At 39.4% G+C, this 21,449-nt stretch overlaps 2 protein-coding genes across 8 annotated transcripts in view; one reads left to right on the top strand and one right to left on the bottom strand.

Annotated features, from left to right (window-relative positions):
• The window catches only part of Tmem56 (transmembrane protein 56), a 72,913-nt gene extending 64,095 nt beyond the window's left edge, over positions 1 to 8,818 (bottom strand). For 2 of the 3 annotated variants that reach the window (XM_013516468.1, XM_013516474.1), the window contains exon 1: positions 8,635 to 8,818. The gene's annotated coding sequence lies outside the window, so the exon portion shown is untranslated. The remainder of the gene's footprint in view (positions 1 to 8,634) is intronic. The other variant, XM_013516469.1, reaches the window with a different exon arrangement.
• A 4,870-nt stretch (positions 8,819 to 13,688) lies between these two features.
• Positions 13,689 to 21,449, top strand: part of Alg14 (ALG14, UDP-N-acetylglucosaminyltransferase subunit) — a 111,355-nt gene continuing 103,594 nt past the window's right edge. For 2 of the 5 annotated variants that reach the window (XM_013516478.1, XM_013516481.1), the window contains exons 1-2: positions 13,689 to 13,894; positions 18,559 to 18,710. In XM_013516478.1, the coding sequence (XP_013371932.1) occupies positions 13,759 to 13,894; positions 18,559 to 18,710 (288 nt within the window). In that variant the 5' untranslated portion in view covers positions 13,689 to 13,758. The remainder of the gene's footprint in view (positions 13,895 to 18,558; positions 18,711 to 21,449) is intronic. The other 3 variants (XM_013516480.1, XM_013516477.1, XM_013516479.1) reach the window with 3 other exon arrangements.

The following is a 21,449-nucleotide window of genomic DNA, read 5'->3' as shown; positions in this document are numbered from 1 at the left end:
TTCTCTACTCAGTCTATCCAGCTATGAGCCAATTACTGGCCGTTACAACATATATATAATATATTGCTTTATATATATATTGCTTATAATATGTATGTATACATTGCTTTCTTTTGTTCATGCCGCCCTCTAAACACAGATTGTATTTTTCTGCATATCCTATCTTGTCACATCTTTTCTAGTTATTATTAAAGCCCAGATTGACTACAGCATTAATTTCTTTATGAAGAAATTAATGACTGTAGCCATTAATTAATTAATTAATGACTACAGCATTAATTAATTAATGGCTACAGCATTAATTAATGACTACAGTATTAATTTCTTTCCTCCGCATGAAATCTCTCTCTTCCTTTTCTCTACTTGGAGAATTTGAGCAAGTTTATAAATGATTATATACAGGTATTTTATTTCTCCTACTAAGAAAGTGCTATTACAGAGTTATTCAAAAGTGTGTTTCAGACCACATGCAACAGAATAGAGTCTTGAGAAAAGCAAAAACAAAGTGAAAATCCCACTAAATCAGAGTGCCTTGCAGTGGAATGCAGAACTCCACTGCACCGTTTCCTGTTGGAACTCTTTCAGGTGAAGAAATTGGCCGTGAAGTCAGTCAGAATGGGAGCAGTACTCCACTTACATTTTTGTTGAAAGATAATTTTCAGAAAAATCTAAAAAACATGAATATGATACAGAAAGAAAAAAAAGATATTTAACATTCAATTAGGAACCTAGGTAGCTGTTGTATTCTATTTTATAGAGAACCTGAAAAAGATACAATTTATACATAGTCGTGAAATTGTTCAAAGACAATAAAAGGCAAGAATCAGACGACATCTAAGACAGTGGTGGCAAACCTATGGCACATGTGTTGCAGTGGGTTGTTCGTTTTCATTGGTTATTGATATACGAATTACTTCTACACCTCTTACCAGCTATGTGACTTTGAGTATGCTCCTTACCTTCTCTGAGTCGCATTTACTTTATCTGTAAGATAGTGGTCAGATTCCATGATTTTTAAAAAGTTCTCCTGGGGGTAATACTTACCTAACAGAGTTACCCTGAGAATTAAATGAGCTAACGATCCCCAGGAGCTTTGGAAAGTGTAAAGGAAGCATTACGCAATGAAGGCTCCAGGCAGGGGTGGTGCTGCCCTCATGGTTGTATTCATTATTTGTCCCGTGAGAGCATTTTTGTTTATATCCTTCAATCACCCCATGTGTGTTAAATAGATTTGGGTGAACAATAAAATCATCCCTGTCCTCAAGGAGTCCAGGCTCACAGAGGAGGGAGAACTGAAACAAGCAACTGCATGGCATGTAACTGGCGAAATCAGAGGTTTGCGAGCACAGTTGACGAGATGACTATCCAGGCACACAATGTACAGGATACTCACCACAAACAAGTACCAGGGTTAATTTCTGTTGAACTGAAGGGGTGGCCGGGAGATCACTAGGAAAGCACAAGGTGCTAACAATTGTTGTGGCAGATTGCTACGTGTTACTCTTAATTTGCACAAGTGCCGTGCATGTAATAATTTATCCTAACTGAATACTTACTAAGGTGTTAGGCACTGTTTTCAAGAGGCATCTATGTCCTCTCCCCTCTGCCTCTCAACCCACCTGTGGTGCTAGGGATTGAACCAGGCCTTCCTGCTGGGCTGCATCCCCAACCCACTCATTAAAGTTTTTTTTTTATTTGGAGACAGGGCCTTGCTAGATTGCTAAACTGCCCAGACTGGGCTCGTTGAATTTACAGGTGTGCACAACCATTGTATTGTATTTTATGAAGAAAAAAAAAAACACCCTGAGGCCTCAGGAACCAAGCAGCTTTCCCAAGATGATCAGCCGGTGGGTGGAAAAGTCACAAATCATCCCAGACAGCCTGCACTCGGGGGACACAATCTCAGTTTTGCTAATGGAAGAATCAGAACTCTGAGAATTTGAAGATCTCAAGAAAAGACTGATTAGAACTTGAGTCTCTAGTTTCAAAGCCAAGCAGATGAGGAGGAAGAATGCTCCAAAAAGGAGGAGAATATGTAAAACCACAGGAGCATGGAAGAGCTCAACATGTCCCCAGGAGCCGCAAACACTTGGAACTCAACATGTGTTTGTGGAAATAGCAGCAGAAGCTGAGGGCACTGACAGTTCTGAAGAGTAAATTATGCCACACTGAGTTATACAGACTCTGGCGGGAGGAGACGAGAAAATGATGAAGGGTTTTAAGCAAGCGAATGAGGAGATCAAAGGTTTAGAAACAGGAGGGAGAGCAACCTGTCATGAGGTAGGAAGGCTAGTGTTACTGAGATCAAGAGTTTTGAAGGCAGACAAACTGCCACTTATCATATCCTTAGGGAAGAGAGCCTCTTTGAGTCAGAGTCTCCACATCCGTAAAATGAATAATAATAACAGGATCGTTGTGAGGATTAAGAGAAAAAACACAGGCCAGCACCTGATATTGTATTTTAGATCTAGTAGGCATTTAATAAATGCTGGTGGTTATATTAGGTTGTTTCTATTATTGTTGTGGTACAAATGTATTGAGACCTAGTTTAGGTCTTCTTGAAGAATATTTTAAATGCACTTACTGATCTTCTTTTGTTCAGGTTATTTAGGAAAAAAAAACCAGTGCTACTGGATTTGTCCACACATTGTAGATTACTTTGCATTGAAACAGCAAAGCTTCAGGACCACAAAGAGAAGAAGATTTCAGGAATAGTATGAGATGAAAGGCTCAGTTTATCAAATATTTATTGTGTCCCTACTGTATATCTAAGACTGTATTAAGTGATATAAAGATACACCCTCAATAGGGCATAATGATATACACCTGAAAATACCAGCTACTTTGAGGATTGAGGCAGGAAGATCTCAAGTTCAAAGACAACCTGGAAAATTTAGTAAGATGTTGTCTAAAAATTTTAAAAAGTTGAAAAGGAGTGTGGGGCACTGCAAATGTAGCTCACTGGCCAAGTGCCTGCCTAGCACATGCAAGGCCCTGGGTTCAGCCACAAGTCATCCACCCCTCGAAGACACAGTCTCCTCTCACATGGAGTCAAGAGTTCACAATACAATTATTTTGGTTGATTTCTTTCATCCATATGTCTGACCTTCTCTATAACAAAATCACACACTCATTCCTCAGTTATTTGCACTACTGCTAGGATCTTGTTTTCCTTACTTCATTATCCCCAACTTGGATGACCTCCTTTCCCGGCTTCTCCAGCTACATGCGTCAGATTACCCCTTGCCTGAACTCAACCTACCCTCAATATCCTACCCTGGCCCCAAGACACCTTGCTACTATAGTGAAATTAAACCAATCCTCTCAATGGCTAGCACTAGAATTGTTGTCAGAAGAAAACTAGCTGATGAGTCATTATGCATAAATGGTACGCCTGGAGAATTCAGGTTAGTAAGGAATGGGTAACAAAAGAGGGACTGTTCTACACTGGAAATTAACTTCAGAGTATGGAGGAGTTGGAGATGAGAGAGGAGAGAAAAAAAGAAAGAAGAAACAAAAGACAGAGTAACTTCAAGGTATGCCAAAAGTACTTCATAGGCTATACAATGTTACTTGTATTCCATTGGGGCTACAGAAGTAATGAATTTTCCAATCCTATGAAGCCCTAGATTTTTGTAAATCTTTTATTTCTTTCCATTTCTGCTTGAAGACACATCACTTCATAAGTGAACTTATTGCTTGAAAAAACCTTGTGAAATGCAGCAAGGAGAAATAATTAATCATTTATATTCTTGAGTTCAGCCATAGAAGGAACACAACTAGCCTTCTAAGTTAAGTAGTTGAAATTTTTACCAAAGATTCTGCCACTGGCATAACAGGGACCATTCAATCTGTTTCCTCACCATCAGTTATCCAACTGCATAGGTAATAGTATAGTTTAGGGTTTTGTTAAATGTCTTCCCCTTCCAGGTACCAGTTTTGCTATTAGAGTAAAGGCTAAGTTACCATAATAATGAATCTCCAGAATTTAGTGACATAAAGAAAATACAAGTTTTGCTTTCCCTTTCACATAACAATAGGCTTAGACTGTCAGGGTAACTCTGCTCTGTGAGGTCACTCGGATTCAGATTCCTTCTATCTTGGTTTCTGCCCTCTCTAGGATGTCTAGTCTACCTCATTTGTGTGGCTGAAGCTGTCATAAGCATGTCCATGACAGAGAAGAAAGCAGGTAAGCCATCTTCCTTTATCTAAAAAGGGAAGACCCAAACTCTACTCGTTGTTTCCAGTTATACTGCTCTGGCAAGAACTCACCCGCTACACTGTACCTAGCTACAGAGGAGGGTAAGAAACGCGGTCTTCAGTTGAGTGAGCAACATATGGCCAGCAGGAAAAGTAGAACGGATCTCCTGGTAACAACTATTAGTCTGCCACAAAAATAAGGAAAGATACCTGAAGTTAAGAATCCTAGAAATACAATGACCAAAAGGGATAAAAATGAGGATTTTATTTCTTAGAAGGAAAGAGAATGACAGTCTGAAAAAAAAAAAAAAAAAAAAAAAGAGCAAAATCTAGCTTGTGGGTATTGTGGGTACCCAAACTTCAATTTTATTATTTTTAGTACTTTGGGTAATATAATTTTTTTTTCTGTATTTTTGAGACAAGGTCTCGCTTTGCAGTTCAGGCTTGCCTTGAGCTCACTTCGTAGCCCAGGCTGATCTCAAATTTTCAGCAATCCTCCTGCCTCCGCTTCCTGAGTGCTGGGATTACAGGTGTGAGCCACCATGCCATCAGTTATTCATAAATATTATATTACCAAAAATTATATTACCAAGATCCAGTTTGGTAACATAATTTATAAATAAAACTCAAAGATGCAAAAATAATAAAAAGCTCAAACAATAGTGGTATGAAAATCAAGAAAAAATAGAAAAAAGAAAATCCATGTAAGAAAAAATTTTAAAGGGTTTTTTCAATTGCCTAAGAGAAATAAGAAAAGGAAATGTTCTTTGCACTTGAAACTCCAAAGGCTATTGGAAAATAATTATGGCAGAAGCTATATTTCAGTGAATTGAGAAGTGAAAAAGAGCAAGGAAAAATGAAACAGAAAACAGAGACTAGTCTTTTTAAAGAACACTACCTTTCAAAGAAAAAAATAAGATAATTAGTTGTGGCTTGGTCTACCTGCATGTGAACTAAGCTACGCTCATGAGGCTAAACTGGAGAATCTGGCTCTAAAGACTAGAGCAGTTCAGAGTTCTAGCTGCCCCCACATGTAAGCAACGTGTATCTTCAATAGCTGGAAGAACTCAATCTGCACCTTAGGCTGCGAAAATTTCCCTGAGATTCCGACTTCTCTTGGACGTGGTGACTAAATGGGATCCCAGGGCCTCCGGGACCACACCTCCCTGTGCACTCATAGGAACTGCCACTTCTATACAAGAGAGATGACTCGTCCCTGGAAAACGAGGGAACCCAAGCTTGGTGTGGAAAGACGGGAGGACCAGAAATACTTTAGTCACGGCCGCAGTGTGGGAACAGTCTTACCCTATGGGAATATCAGGTAGAAGGGAGAGCAATAAATGATTAGGTCTAAAAGGAGAAAAGGGATATGGATCAGCAATAGTAAAATGTAGAAACTTCAAGCACCTCTGTCTGGAATACTAAATTAGATATGCAACTGCCTTTCATTCAAAACTCCCATCCGAAGAGACATATAGTCAACAGATTCAGACTTCAGTGGATGCTACTTCTTCAAAGTGACAGAGAGAGAAGGACTCTCTTGTTCTTACGTGATAAGCCCACATTCCTGTGAGAGAAGTACCGCTTCATAGGAAAGGATTAGATGATGCTGTCTTTGCGGAAACCGAACGCTTCTTACTGCAACGTGCACTTACGCTGGGCAGCTTAGCATACACTGGTAGGGACACTGGGCTCCTCTGGGAGATTTACCTTTAGCCTGATTCTTGAGACTTGGGCCATCCTCCTCTGGACAACCCCACCAGCACCACACACAGACACATACACACATGCGCACGTAAATGAGTGCTCCTTCAGATGCACTCTGAGATGTCATATGGAAGAACAGATCAAAGGCACGTGTAGGAGGAGCTGAAGGAAGGAAACAAGGCCACCAGATCAAGAAGTTTGGAAGAAAGACAAGGGAAGAGTTATGCTGTGAATAAAGAGAATGTTCTATTTGTGATGCCTATATCTGGAAGGTCGCTCTCTTGGGTGGTTCGTCAACCCTTTTAGAGAGCTCACTGGAAAACCATGGTTCAGGATGATCACTTCTCAACATCTGGAATACAACTTTGTTCTGTGCTCAGTGGAAGATTTTAGTTCCGTGACATAGTCCAGTTGTATAAAAATAGACCTGGCAGTGGAAAAACACTCTGGTAAAGGAGAAAAGGTGTGGTTAAAAACTGCAGGGTCATTTTAATATGGTTAGACTGTGTAGTTTAGAGGAGTTATGCTGAGCCAGACAGATTGGGGGAGGGTTTTATTGATTTTGCTTTTATTTTTTAATGAGAAAGACAGAGCTTGTTTTATAGGCTAAGAGTAAAGGAACAGTGAGAGTCAGTGACTCGAGACTGAGCAAAATTGAGACGGAGGTAACTGAGATGGAGGAAAGGGAAACTTAGAGATTCTTTTAAATTTTAGGTTAGGACATTCCTGGCTCACAGTTCTATAATCAAACACTACAAAGTATTAGAGCTTTTCCCGGTTTATTTATATTGTGTTTTAATCTATTCAACACAAGTAAAATCAGCAAAGAGCCCACCTGAGTACTGGTGTAGAGAAGAACAGAATCTTAACTTTGGGAAATAATTGAGTCACTTGAGATTTATATTTTTAAAAAACCTGCCTGTAAATTAAAAGGTCTGTTTGAAACAAATTGAGAGGAGGTTCACAATAAATATAACACCTAATGCTGATGAACAGGGTATTAAATATGTCATGGAGATGCTAAAAAGAAAGCAGGTTAAGTTTAGGGCAGAGCAAGAGATGTCGTATCCATTTTGTGAGGTATATTCATTGTTCATTCGCACGAGTTCTAAGAGAAAATAACACTAACATAGCACATTTGTAAATTTCATTTTTTCATCCTCTTTTCATTTCTATAACTTTTTTTCATTAATTATCTTCCCCTACTATCACAATACTTGTAAACCGCTAAATGGTTTTAACAAACCAGCAGGAAGTCAAATCAAAGGGCCAGCAGTATTATGTTAGCATGGTAAAGTCTTCTTTCTCACCTATAAGATGGTAGTACCTATAATATTTAAATTCCTAAAATGGTTGTTAGAGGTAGTTATGAAAGCATGCACAAGTTAACTAAATGGTAGATCTTGTATATTATTATATATATAAATTTCACAGGTTTGCTATGCTTCCTCTATAAATAAAGCTGAGGAATAACAAATAGGCAAATAAAGGTAAAGGCACAATATGTAAGTTCCTACCATGGACAAAAACCTTAGTGGTAGCAGAAAAGAATTTAAGAAAGATACAGTGAGGGCAGTGTATACAAGGAGAAAAGCAGTATATACAAGGAGAAATCATTGTAGATGCCAGGTAGAGGTTTTGATGGGAAATGAAGATTGAGATGATGAGGAAATTAACTCAGTGGTTTGCAAAGAAAAACAGTGTTCGGTGCAGAAATATTATTTCTTACTTTATCTTGTAACTTCAAAAACCAAAGCTACTCTTGTGATTGCCATTAATAAATAGTGTATGTGGTATAGTACTTCCCATAATAGTCTGGGATTTAGTGGTATTGGGGATCAAACTCAGGGCCTTGCACATGCTAGGAAAGCATTAGAATGCATTTTTAATTAATTTTATAAAGTTTTTTTACATTTTGAACTCATAAGGCATTTTGGATGTATATTTGAGGTAAGTAAACATAAAGCAAGCAAGAATAAAATTATGCTATCTTAATAATTTACCTAAAATTCACCTTAAGTAAGAATTGAATCAAGATTTTTATACAAGTATAGCATTGAAATATACTTTTTGAGTGTATTAAAAACAGAAAAAATAAAAGCAATTATTGGAACTCTTGAAAACTACTTTCAAAAATCTTTTCCCGAAAAGTGAGACATGGTAAATAATACAATATTTCTAGTATGCTCTATTTAGTATAGCACAATAGCTGGTGTAAATATACAACAAGTATTTTGATAACACTGTAGATGATAAAATTGTGGACAACAGAATTCCTGGCTTTGTGACCCAGAGTAAACGGAATGATCTTTTTATACCTAAAAGCCCTCGCTTATAAAATGATAATTGTAATAGTATCTATCTCATTGCCTGCTGTAAGAATCAGTTAATCATGTTCTAAGTGCTTGGCATATAGTAAGCACACAATTAATGCCAGCTATTAGAAGTATTAGTTACCTTAGCTTCAAGGGTTAGCATTCAAGAAGGCCTATGGGAGTGGCTTTATTTAGCAAAGGTTATGACTCAAACAGATACTAGTGTATTTGACAAGAAAAAGTCTTGGCTATAACAAAGATTACTTGAGTTGTACTGGGACAATTTCTGTCACTCATGCTTGCAAGCTTTCCAGAAGATCTTTAAAGTAAGGTAGATGACCATCAGTCCTGGTGGTCCCATGCTCCCAGTTCCATGTCTGACCAAACCTAGAAACTCCCAGCTGTATCCTACCTTGTCCTGGGCAGGCATAATACTGACCAAAATCGTCTCCCCGGTCCTTGCAGAAAAGCTTCAGTCTTCTTTGTTCATACTTTTCTGTCTTTATTAGGACTGACAGCTGACACCGGTGGGAATGGGCCTAGCTGTCAGGATCCCTGGCAGCCCATGGGCTGGATGGTTTTCTCTATGAGGCCTCATCCAGAGGCCTGTACCTCGTATAGTCAGACTCATTGTGAAGTCACTGCTTGGATGCTGTACCCCCATTGCCTAGCCCAGTACAGCACACAATAGGCACCATGGATTTGGACTAAAATAGAGAGCTTGGCACTATCTACTTCAGCACCCACTAACCTCCCAGATCACCCATCATCATCCTGATTCTTTTTTTTTAATTCTTAAAAGCCATTTATTTTAAAAGGCTATAGCAACTAAACTGACAAATAAAAGTTGAATATAATTACCGTGTACAATGTGGGGTTTTGATACATGCTTGTATTGTGAAATAATTATCACAAAACCATTACCTCACATAGTTGTCTTTTTATGATAGCATTTAAGATCTACTAGCCTAACAAATTTCAAGTGTACCAAGTATAGCATTTTGATACACCACACAGTACTTAGATGTCTAGAACTTATTCATCATTCAAGATTTGTACTGCTTGATCAATATCGCCTCCTCCGTTCATCCCCCAGTCTCTGGTTACCACCATTCTAATCCCTAATTCTATGAGTATCACTGTGTAGATTCCACACATAAGTGAGGACATGCAGCTTTTGTCTTTCTGTGTGCCTGGATTATTTTATTTAGCATATTGTCCTCTAGATTCATCCACAAACGACAGATCCCTTCCTTTTTATGGATGATATTCCAGTGTGTGTGTCTGTGTGTCTGTGTGTCTGTGTGCGTTACACACCACAGTTCACCTATCAACAGGTACCTGAGTTCTTTCCACGTCTTGCTTTTGGAGAATAATGTAGAAGAGTGCAGATATTTCCTTGAAAAAACTGATATTCTTTCCTTTGGCTATGTGCTCAGAAGTGGGATTACAGGTTCGTATAAGAGTTCTACTCTTAATTTTTAAAAGGAAAATTCATATTGTTTTACCAATTTACATTCCCATCAGCAGAACACAAATATTACCTTTTCTCCATGTCATCGGCCATACTGGTTATCTTTTGTTATTTTGATAAATTATTTATACTGAAGTGAAGTAATATCGTACTGTGATTTTGATCTATATTATCCTGATTATTAGCTGTGTTGGGCATATTTTCATGTATCTGTTGGCCATTTTCATGTCTTTTTTGGGAAAAGGTCTTTTTAGATCCTTTACCCATTTTTAATTGAAATGTATTATTGAGATGTATGAGTTCCTTCTCTACTTTGGATATTAACACCTTATCAGATACATGGTTTGCAAATGTTTTCTCTCTTTCTGTAGGCTGACTTTTCACTATGTTATTTCCTTTTATATGCAGAAACTTTTTAGTTTGATGTAGTTCCATTGATGTATTTTTTGTTACTATGCAACAAAAAATTTTTGCTTTTATTACTGTGCTTTTGGTTTCATACACCAAAAGACATTGTCAAAGCTTTTTCCTTATGCTTTTTTTTCCCTAAAGATTTTGTCTTGTCAGTATTTAGCCCATTGTAGTTAATTTTTGTCACAGGCATAGGATAGGGATGCAATTTTATTCCTTTGCATGTTGAATCCAATAAAAAAGGAAATAAATCACAATGAATATTTTTGACAAGGGCACCAAAAATATACATGAGGAAAAGATGGTCTCTTGAATAAATGATGTTGGGAAAATTGGATTCCTCATCCTGATTCTTATCTCAACAGTTGCCCTAAATCCTCCAATCTGACTCAACCTCCAGTCCTCATCTCCTTCTAAACACTTTCCCTGCATCCTCTGCATCTCCTGGCCTGCAAGCTACAAATGTTCCCTAACTCTCTGTGACTGTCTTCTCTACTTCTACTTTTCTGCTTAAGCTGAAGCCTAGCTCTCCCACACTTCTCCAGTATATCTCTCGAGTAGAGGCCGTTTGTTTCCCACAGTCCCACAGGAAGTGGGAGGGCATCCATCTTGCCCTCTGTTGCTGCTTTCACATTTCTCCTCCTCCTTTCAAAATCTGGACTTCCTGTGAAGTTCTGTCATGTATCATTCAGTGTCCTCAGAAGGGTACACTTGCATTAGGTTAATTTAGAGATGATTAAATGTAGTGATTATTTACAAAGGTTTGAATGGAGTAGAGGAAGGGACAGTGAGGGCAGTAACCCAGAGCTAGTAACAGTGGAGATGGTACCACCCACAGGCTAGAAGGAATAGAAGAAGCCAGCGCTGTGACCTAGGATAGAGAGCTTATGTAGAGAGACAGTCATAAAAAGAGCAGAGACCTTCAGTTCAGGGACACAACCTTCTCCATCTGATTTTCTGCTAAGATCCCCCTTAACCAAACCCAATCAAAATCAGAGGGCAAGGAAACCTACTGATTTAGTTGAAACTGATTGATTTCAGCTAACATGGCACTGCGTGAAGTAGAGAGGTATGGAGAATAGATCTGCAGAACAAGTAGATTTCCAGCTCATATTCAATGCTTTTCTTGGCTCAGTTCTAGCTGCGTATCTTCCTCTCTATCACTACTCAGTGACTTCAGCATCATGAGTGGCTCCCACTTACCATTACAACTCCCTGACTTCTTGGTTATGTACACATTCTGTCACAGCTCAGTACTCAGCCCACCCAGTAGACCCTTTTCTTCATGGATTTTTAACTTTTTCCTGTTCTTGCTGGCTACCTATCTCAAATCTGCAGGCAATTTCCTTGACATGAAAACTGAGTTTTACCCCTCTCACTCATTCAGAATAACTCAACCAATAACTCTAAACAATGCCTGCTACTTCACTGTCTTTGAGTCTCTGTACTAACTTCCTAAATGTTCAACTGCCCCATTCATTCCAGCTGTAGGCCAAGTGTAGCCGAACTGATTTTTTCCTAGAGATAAAAGTTAATTACAGTAGTTAGGAGATGGGATAATGTGAGGTAGAAGGGTATACTGTATTGTCTAACTTACTGTAGAAGTTGGAGCCTACATTCAAAGAATTATTATATGTCTAATATCTACATTCTAAGTATTAGTTTACAAAGACACGTCATCCGTCACCTTCATAGTAATACAGATGTTACTGGTATCGTTTGCCTCTCTCATAGCCCTCCTTCCTTCAAATTTCTCCTATCTAAGTGAACACAGCCTTTGTTCAGTACCCACCCTCTGCCCAATGATCATATACTACTGCAGAATCATATGTTATCTTCCATTCCCACCACCATGTTTTGAGGTCTCTTTCCTTTTACGCATGGGTAAGTGATGTAAAGACATCCTAAAGCAGTAAAAGAAAGTCAGCTGTGAGGGATTCTGGCAGAGGTTTCCTTGTCCCTAAAAAAGAGAAAATCTCAGTGACAAAAATAACTTTCTTTGTAGCTCTGGAGATTGCTTGCTGTGGATGCAATTTCTGGGACAACTAACAGCATTTAATTAGGGGACAGAACCTAAGGCTGGAGTCATTTTTTGGTATACCAAGACAGCAGATAAAAGAAAATACACTATCTGCAACATTCTTCAGCTATTTTTCATCCTATACCATAGGCCTACCTCTGGACTTCTAACTATGCATTTGTAAGTCCAGGGGATTTTGATCTCATAAAAATTTGAGAAACACTGATTTCTAAGTCCACAATATATACTTTCTCTATTATTTGTCAACTAAGTAAACTTCTGCAAAATATTTAACTTTTATGGGGTTTTGTTTATAAAAACTGTACTAATATCATTTTTTTTTTTTTTTTTGGTGTTTCTCCAGTACCAGGAACCGAACTCACGACCCTTGCGCTTGCCAGGGAGGCACTTTTGCCGCTGAGCTAAATCCCCAGCCCTTGTACTAATATCATCTTCATGACTTTATTGCCCGGATTTCAGGTTAACAAGGTTTGAGCACATATGAAAAGTGTCTGGACATCCGTGAGGCAGAGAAGGATATACCCACAAAGCCTCCCAAACTTGCCTACTGATTCAAGAACTGACTAACTGGTTTAATCAGCAGATCCAGGCACCTCTTCTGATATTCTGATTTAGTAGCTCTCTGGAGGACTCTGGAAGTCAAGACTTTGAATACCGCATTCTAGGATCCTGGTGAATGTGTCCATCAGGCAAGACTGAATTTAGCAAAGGAATGCCCGACACACTATTCCTATGCTGCAGGTGTTAGGATTTCTGATCTCTCATGTAGATCTGACATTATTCTACGTGAGCAAGGTGTTGCACCTTTCTGGACATGTGCACGTACCTGTGTACTTGTCCTATCTAACCTATAAATTTATGCGGGTTCAAAGGCAAGTTTATTTGGGATATAGGGGCTTCTCTTTTTTCTTCACGTTGCTGTAATGTTGATGAAGTACACATAAAAATATGTAAAACGTATCAGAGAGGTGCTGGCAGATAATTATTTTGGCTGAGGGCATGAGCACAAACTGGAAACTCTGATCACACTCAACTACTCTGGTCACACTCAACTACTCCGATCACACTCAACTACTCTGGTCACACTCAGTGAGGTCAGTGAGAACATGAATAATGGGGAAAAGCAGGTTTATAGAAGGGCCCTAAAATCAATTTCACACTCAGTAATGTCTCTACAGGACAGGGGCAGGGAACGAGAGAGGAGGGTGGGTAGGGAGAGGGAGAGAAGGAAGGAGAGAGAAGGGAGAGGAGGAGGGAGGGAGCAGAAGGAAACCAGCGATGTTTGCCTTGGCCTCGGGCCACTTGACAGGTAGGGCTGGAATACCTCCTAATTTGGGAGCTGCGGGGCTTTTCGGGAACACAGGTGGTCTGAACGCGTCACCAGAGGAAGTCAAACTTATCCAGCGTTTACAGTTCCCCAAATTTCATTTCATGTTGGGCGGCAGCAAGGCAACAGACGCCCAGCTGCGTCCGCCGTCCTTAACCTCACCCAGTTCTAAAAGCCCCGCCCACCAAGAGACGCGTTACTGCATATTTGGGTCTTCTCTGCACCCGTACATGTTAATTGCGCCCGGCAGGCCCGGAATAGTGCGCATGCGCCATCCTTTTACATGGCGTGTGTCCTTATTCCAGTTGTAGCTGCGGGAGCGGTGGCTGTCGTCCTAGTCTTGAGACTATGGATCGTGTGTCGGTCCCAGGATGTTACGCCCCGGGAGTCTCTCAGTCTTTTGGTAGTGGCTGGGTCCGGTAAGTACCAGGGCGGTGCCTGTAGTTTGGGTCGGGGACTACAACCCCCAGAGTACACCGCGACGCCCTTTCTGGTCTCCTTAGCGCTTTTTGGAGCGTTGCATGCTGAGATTTGTAGTTTCTGTGCGTTGCTGGGGCGGCCTAGGCGCCTGTTAATGACAAGTAGTCCACGTTCGTGTGTAATTAAGCCTTTCTTAGTGTGTAGCTCTCTAACAAATAATCACGAACTGAGAACGCTGCAGCCTTTTGATGCTAACACGCAGTTTCCTGTTTGGCTGTTGTGCGTTGTTAGTCTAAGCCTTTTGTACTTAGGATAGGAAACGCGAATGGCACGTGATGAACGAGGCAGGGTGAAGTGCCACATTTATGAATGTACAGAGTCCACGGGGGTGCAGACATTACTTACTGACGGAGAACAACAGCAAGGTGCAGGGTATAAGGAACAAGCTATCAGGTAAACAGTCTAAACCCACCAGTCCCTGAAGGCGCTTAGAATTTTAAATGAACCATTTTGACAGAAGTGAAATACGGTGCTGAAAGGGTTAACTTCTGAGAACTACGTCCTCTTGGGAGCCGCACACAGTGACTTTACACGGTCCTAGGTAATCTAGCGTACTAAGCAGGAGGCTGTCTGGTGTATATGTATATGGTTTAGTTCATTGCTCCCAGGCCCACGGTGAACAAAACAGCACAAGATTAAATCAAGGACAAGAAAAAAAAGATGCAATTAATAGCTACTATAAAAGTGAGATGTATAAAGTTGTTGTCACCAATACAAGGCATGTTGTTTTACAAGAAACTTTTTTTTAAATAAGAAGGTGTATACTATAAAATAACAATGAAGTGCACAGTAAAGACATAAGCCAGTAGCATAGTCATTTGCTGTCAAGTGTGATGTAATACTGTACATAATTGTATGTGCTATACTTTTATATGATGCGCAGCACAGTGGGTTTTTTCATGTGAGTATTGCGTTGGTTACTAAATTATGACAGCCATAATGTGACTAGGCATCAAGAAGTTTTCAATTTTTATAATCTCATGGTAGCACTGTCATATATTATGTCCTACACTGACCAAAATGGCATTGTGTGGTGCATGACTACACACATACACACCCAGTGTGTATTTAGAAATGCCAGGAGATTGTATTCATGTAGAATAATATTTATAGGATGAACAAATGTACTGTACTTCTCATCAAGTATAAATCATTACTTTATTCGCTTAACATATTTTGAGCTGTAGGAGAAGCTGGGCAGTAAGCTAAGCTCGGGAAATAGCAAAACTAACTAATATTACTTGCTGTGAAGAGCTATGTACCAGGCAGTATGAAAAGTACACAAAGAAACATCAGTAAATGAAATGGAGAATATAGAAAAACTAACAAGACAAGACAAAGTGGTATTTGCCACAATAAGTGCTAAAGTCTTATCATTATTGTATAAGAAGTCCAACTCTGCTATGGCTATGCAGTCTTCAGGAAGGGCACTACTATCTAAATTGGAGACAGAAAAAGGCTAAACGATGACGTTTCTGACTTGAACAAACAGATGAGTGAATGTTAAAGCTATTCATTTCGTTAACAGACTAGAAACTAAAATTAGGTTGAGCATTTATCTGGCTGTTGGTACCCTTCATTCAGAATATTCAAGGTAGGGAGGGGCCAAAGTCTTTAAAGAGTGATACAGGTGAAAGAATGACTTATAGTTAGACAGTTCGGGGGCAGGGGACATAGCTTAGCGACACAAGCACTTGCCTGGCAAGCGCAAGGTCCTGAGTTCAATTCCCAGTACCAAAAATAAATAAATAAATAAATAAGTAAATAGTTCAGCAGTGAATGCCCAAAACTGTGGAGGACGGAGAAAGTATTTTCAGTGTTTACCCTGAAAACAAAGCAACATTTAATGTTTAGGTACCATAAAATACTACTTGATTACTTATACTCAGAGAATATATTTTAAAATTACTACTTTTCTTTGATATACAATAGGTCTTCTTAGACAGACTTGGGTTTAATAGCAAATTCATTCCTTCAACAATAGGAGGGTTTAACTATTTTCTAGGCCCTGAAGGTAGGTAACAGTGGTAATAGGATAAACAAAAATCCCCTACTGTCATGGTACTTGGCTTGTAGTGGGTTAAGAATGGAGAGATATAAAAGGCAAAAGAACTAGACTATATAGTGTATTATGTAGTGATAAATACTATGACATGGGAGGAAGGATTGCATTTTTTAAAGGCTTGTTAAGGAATGCATGCTGGGAAGATAACATAACTAACAGCAGGAAGGCTAGAGATGAGTAGACTAAGGCGAGAAGAAGCTGATGAGCTCTAAGAGATAACAAAGATCAGAGTCAGATTACAAAACAAAGCCTTTTGTTCTGTGTGACACACAAAGCCTTGGAAAATTTTGAGCAGCTCTTTAATAGGATCATACTGGATACTGCTGAGAATAGTGTAGAGGAGAACTGGGTGGGTGGAACAGACTAGGAGGCTGTGCTCATAATCTGTGTGGAAGGTGACAGTGGCTTGGAAGAGGACAGTAGTAAAGGAGGTGGTGAAAAGTGAGTAGGGACTGGATATATTTTAAGGTAGCACTGAGATGATTTTATTCCTCCTAAATTTATAGTCCATTATTTTTATGACTTTATTCAGTAACAAGATTAACAAGTGGGTATATCCAGTGTTTCCTTTAAAAAGAAAAAAAAAGACTGTTAAGACAGGTACAGTGAGGTTTCTATTGCAGTGGAAGGTGTTTGTTACTAGGTTTTATCCTTAATTAGTCTGGCTGTGAAAACAAGTAACTGCTTTGCAAACCACAACACTTTCAAGGCTAAAAATAAAAATTCTAAAATGTGTATAAACCAGATGTGCAAATTACATGCCCCAGGCAAGTTATCTCTTGGTACTTAAAAACTGTATAAAGTTAGTGTATGATTCTAATTTCTGAAATTCACACTAAATCTATACCACATTTCTTTCTTTATATAGCATCTTCTAAAAAGAAGATGTTATATAAATAGATATAAAAGAAATTCTTCCTTTCTTACTACTAAATTCTTTACTAGTAAAATCTTAATACTAAAAAATATGCATTGAGGAGAAACACATAATTTGATTATCTGTGTGTTCATGGTGTATTAAAAGCTCTTTCTTAGAACGGTAAAGGAGGTGAATGGGGGAAGCTTTCTAGGTAGAGGGGACAACATAACCAAAGACAAGAAGAGTTAACAAGTAAGATGACTAGAAAATGTTGAAGGTGTCAGTTTGGCTGAAGCAGAGTATTCTGAAATGAAACTAAAGTAGATTTACGTGTGCTCCTTCATAAGGTCTTCTAATTGTTTGATTAAAATGTGTGGTAGATTTTTATTGCTTGCATAAAGGAAATAATCGTGAGTGTACAGTCAACCTTCCCACCATATCCGAGAACTCTGCATCCTTGGATTCTATCAACCACAGATCAAAAATATTTGAAAGAAATTTCATCTATACTGAACATGTACACAGATTTTTTTCTTATCATTAGTCCCTAAACACTACATTTAACAGCTATTTACATAGCACGTACATTGCCTTCAATAGTGTACGTAATCTAGAGATGACTTAAAACGTACAGGAGGAATGTGTAGGTTATGTGCACATGCATCCTTCTCTTATAAAGGATTTGAGCATCTGTAGATTTTGGTTTCTGTGGAGTGTCTTGGAGCCAGTTCCTCACCAATGCTGAAGGGATATCTGTAGTTGATGTCTTTGAAATTAAAATATTAAATTTTTAGAGATTATGTGATTTTAGACTGTGTGTGGAGGTGGTAAGTATTTGAGGACCCGTGGTGTGCTGAGACCTCTGTGAGGAGCAGAGGTCACGGTGGACAGCAGAGTCTTCCTCAGGAAGACCCAAGCTCCGCTGCTCATGTCTTCCTTGTGTTATTACAGAACAGAAGCCTCCAGTGACTGTCTCCTACTTGCCTAGCCTTGTTTTACCTTCAACTTCTTCCCAGTATTCTTATCTCCCCATGAACATGTCTCAGTTCTTGCCTTCTCATTCCTACCTTGCCCCATGGCCGCCCTGCTTCTGTTGTCTTTGCCTTTTAAGTCATCTCAGCCTTTACCATTGATCTTCCCTAGTTTTACAGCACTGATTTTTCATTGCCATTTTCTTGTCCCCGTATTTTAGTTTTATCTGCTGTCTTGTGTCCTCTTTATCTTTATATATGTAGCTATATTGCCCTTTTCCCACCAGGTTTCTTGATTATAAAAACTTTATGTAAATCTCCAACCTGGCCTAACTCTCCCAGCCCCCAGCCTGCTTACCAGTAAACTTTGTCTTATTCTTCTTTGTATAAGTACCTATTGCTAGTTCCAGTTTTATTTTTATATATTTATTATCTTTTCCTCTTATAAAAGTAGTATTTATACAAGGGCATAGATTATTTCTTGATTCTTTTTCTTTCCCTTCCTCTCTCCTCCCTTCCCCTTTCCTCCATCTCTTGGTCCCCTTCCCTTTTACAGATCTCTCCCTTTTGTAAATATTATTGTCTCTTTTGAGAAATTTTTAGTATTGGTGGTTCATCCACCCCGAGAAACATGACATTGCTATAACATGGTCAGATGATATGTCTGTTGTGGGTTTCTTAACCTTAGACCTTCCGAATTTTTTCCAGGTGGGCACACCACAGAGATCCTGAGACTGCTTGGGAGCCTATCCAGTGCTTACTCACCTAGGCATTACGTCATTGCTGACACTGATAAAATGAGTGCCGATAAAATTAATTCTTTTGAACTAGATCGAGCTGATAGAGACCCCAGTACCATGGTAAGTAATCATTTCTATTTCTAAAAGTTACAAGTTATACATTGAGTTTGTCTCTGGAAATAATATCATCTTGTTCCAGTGCTGTACCCATAATTAGCAGTGAGGTGTTTATGTTGTTGTTATTGTTCAGTGTTTTTGAGACAAGGTCTTGCTCTGTAGTCCAGGTTGGCCTTCAACTCACTATTTAGCCCAGGCTGGCCTCAAACTTGCAGCAATCCTCCTGCCTCAGCCTAACGAGTGCTGGGATTACAGACATTCGCCACCATGCCCTGTGAAGTCAAGTGTTCACTAGTATTTTTTATTTTTTCTGTTGAAAGTTATGAATTTCTTTAAAATAAATCTGCAAATTATAAAGTGGTTTCCTAATTTCTTACATTTTCCTTTATTCTTTGGAGAAAGCAGTTTTTTATTGAATTCAAACCCTGAAAACTGCCTTTATTTATAGTTATATACACAAAGCATTAAGTACATGATGCTTATTGGCTCTTCATTGTAGTTTTTTATCTTTATAATTATTGATCATTTGATTTATCTATGACTGCATCTTATTTTCCAAATAATATTTGTGTCTGCCTTTGGCAATGCTTCTCTAACTCCCAGTTGCTCACCTAGTTTAGCATTTTAGTGAAAATTTGGAGATAAAAATAAAAACTATTCCTTTATTGGTGAAGGAATCTAGGCCTGTTCCTTATGTACATTGTTACCTCATCCTTTATCCTTTCCCCTCTTTTCACCACTCCTTCCTTTCTTACCTCTCTTCTTCTCCCTACCTTTCTTCATTTTGTAGTGGGGATTGAAACCCAGGGCCTTCACACTGAACTATATCCCCAGCCCTTTTTCTTTTTTATATTGAGACAGGGTCTTGATAGGTCACTTAGTCTCACTGAGTTGCTCAAGTGGTATTCAAACTTGTGATCCTTTTACGTCTGCCTTCCTCAGTGCTAGGGTGCACGGGCATGCACCATGAATGAGTACACTATTAATGGTGGTAGCACAAGCATGCCTGTTGCTCTTTATGGATGTCACTGCTGTGTTGCCGTAGTCTGCATGTGGTTTAGTGGGGTGTTGATGCAAGGTGTATGTGTTTGGTCGGGGTAGGGAAGTTGAGGGTGTAGAGGGGTGTTGTGAACAAAAGTAGATACCTTCTCATTTCTCATCAAGCCCTTCTTAAGGGAGAGGTCCACCTACTGGCCTTTTTCTGCACTACAGCTTAGGGAATTTGGCATCCATAGCCCTCCCAACAATCTTTTGTATCTTCCATAGAGCTGGAAAAGGAAATCTTAACTGAAGAAATCAATAGTGATCAGTGCATTTGGTGAGAAAGTCCATAGGAGCCAAGAATACTGAACAATCTAGACCACTTTCCAGTGTAGTAGCTACCAGCCACATGTGGCCATTTATATTTCAATTTAAATTACTAAAGATAAATGCAACTTAAAATTTGTGCTCTCAGTCGTGGTAACATTTCTAATGCTCAATAGCCATGTGTGTCTAGTAGCTACTATATTGGACAATATAAAATAGAACCTTTTTATCGTTACAGAACATTATATCAGATGACAATAGACTTTCATTTAGAAACTGAAAATGAAATGCTAACAGGCATGAGAATCAACAGGTTTAAAGCAAAAGGCCTTTCCAAAATAGTTAAATTAAAAACATAAGTAACTTTTTTTACAATAAGGTCTCACCATGCATCTAGGTTAGTTTTGAACTTGCTATGTATTCCATGCTGGTCTCAAAATTGCAGTCCTCTTGCCCCAGCCTCCCAAGTGCTGGGATTACAGTTCTGTATCACCATGCCCAGCTTACAAAATAACTTTTTAAATGTTATGTTATCATTGAAATTTTAGGAGGTGATAGTCCATTAATTAACAAGAATAGGCTATTTTACAAACGAAGCAATCTCAAAACAGAGATATTTTAGAAATTAAAAAGATTATCACAGTTAAAAATTCCAAGTTAGTAATTACCTGGTTAAATATAGCTAAAAACTTTATTTGGATCAGAAGTCAAGCTAACAGAATTCTTGGAGCAAGAAAGGTAAAGAATGAGGTAGAAGAATCAGGAAATATCAGAAATGAGAAAAAAAGGCAAACTGGGTGTGCCGGCCTTTGGGCTGGCCCCTAGCCATGCAGGCTCCCGGGAAGCCGCACGGTGGCGCGTGCTAATGCGCGCCGGCCCTCAGGCCAGCTGCCGCCATGCAGTCAAGAACTAGCATGGTGCAGAGAAGCAATGACACAATTGGCCTGCCACGCGCTGGCTGCGGAGGCCCGCCCGTGGATGTGCGTGAATCATTCTGACATGGAGAAACCCCTGGGAATACATGCCACACAAGGGGTTGCTCTTGCCCCTGCCATTGAGAACCAGAAAGATCCAGAGTCAGCGGAGGAGCAGCTGCTGAACAAGGACTCAGAGAACATGAGAATACAGGTTACGCCTAAAGACTCAGAGGTCTAGTTGACCAGGGTCACGAGAGCCATTCGGAAGCTAGAAACCAGGAGGACCTTGCACAATACCTGGAGAGATCCCTTGGAAGCCATTCTTCCCCTGACAGTACAGGCTGCAGTGGAGGAGCATATGGAGCTCCGGAGAGGTCTGCACTGAGATTCCTGCTGCCTATGCTGACGGTTGGGGAGAGGACACTTAAGTGATTGTGGGGTCCCAGTGCAATGGGAGGCTGGAGAGAAAAGGCTACAAAAAATGGCTTTTGCTCCAGATGGCTCACTTGAGATGTTA

Source organism: Chinchilla lanigera, unplaced genomic scaffold (assembly GCF_000276665.1).
Source record: "Chinchilla lanigera isolate Chin_1 unplaced genomic scaffold, ChiLan1.0 scaffold00034, whole genome shotgun sequence".
NCBI lineage: Eukaryota > Metazoa > Chordata > Mammalia > Rodentia > Chinchillidae > Chinchilla > Chinchilla lanigera.
The sequence above is the reverse complement of the archived record's forward strand: the minus strand, read 5'-3'. Positions and strand labels throughout refer to the sequence as shown.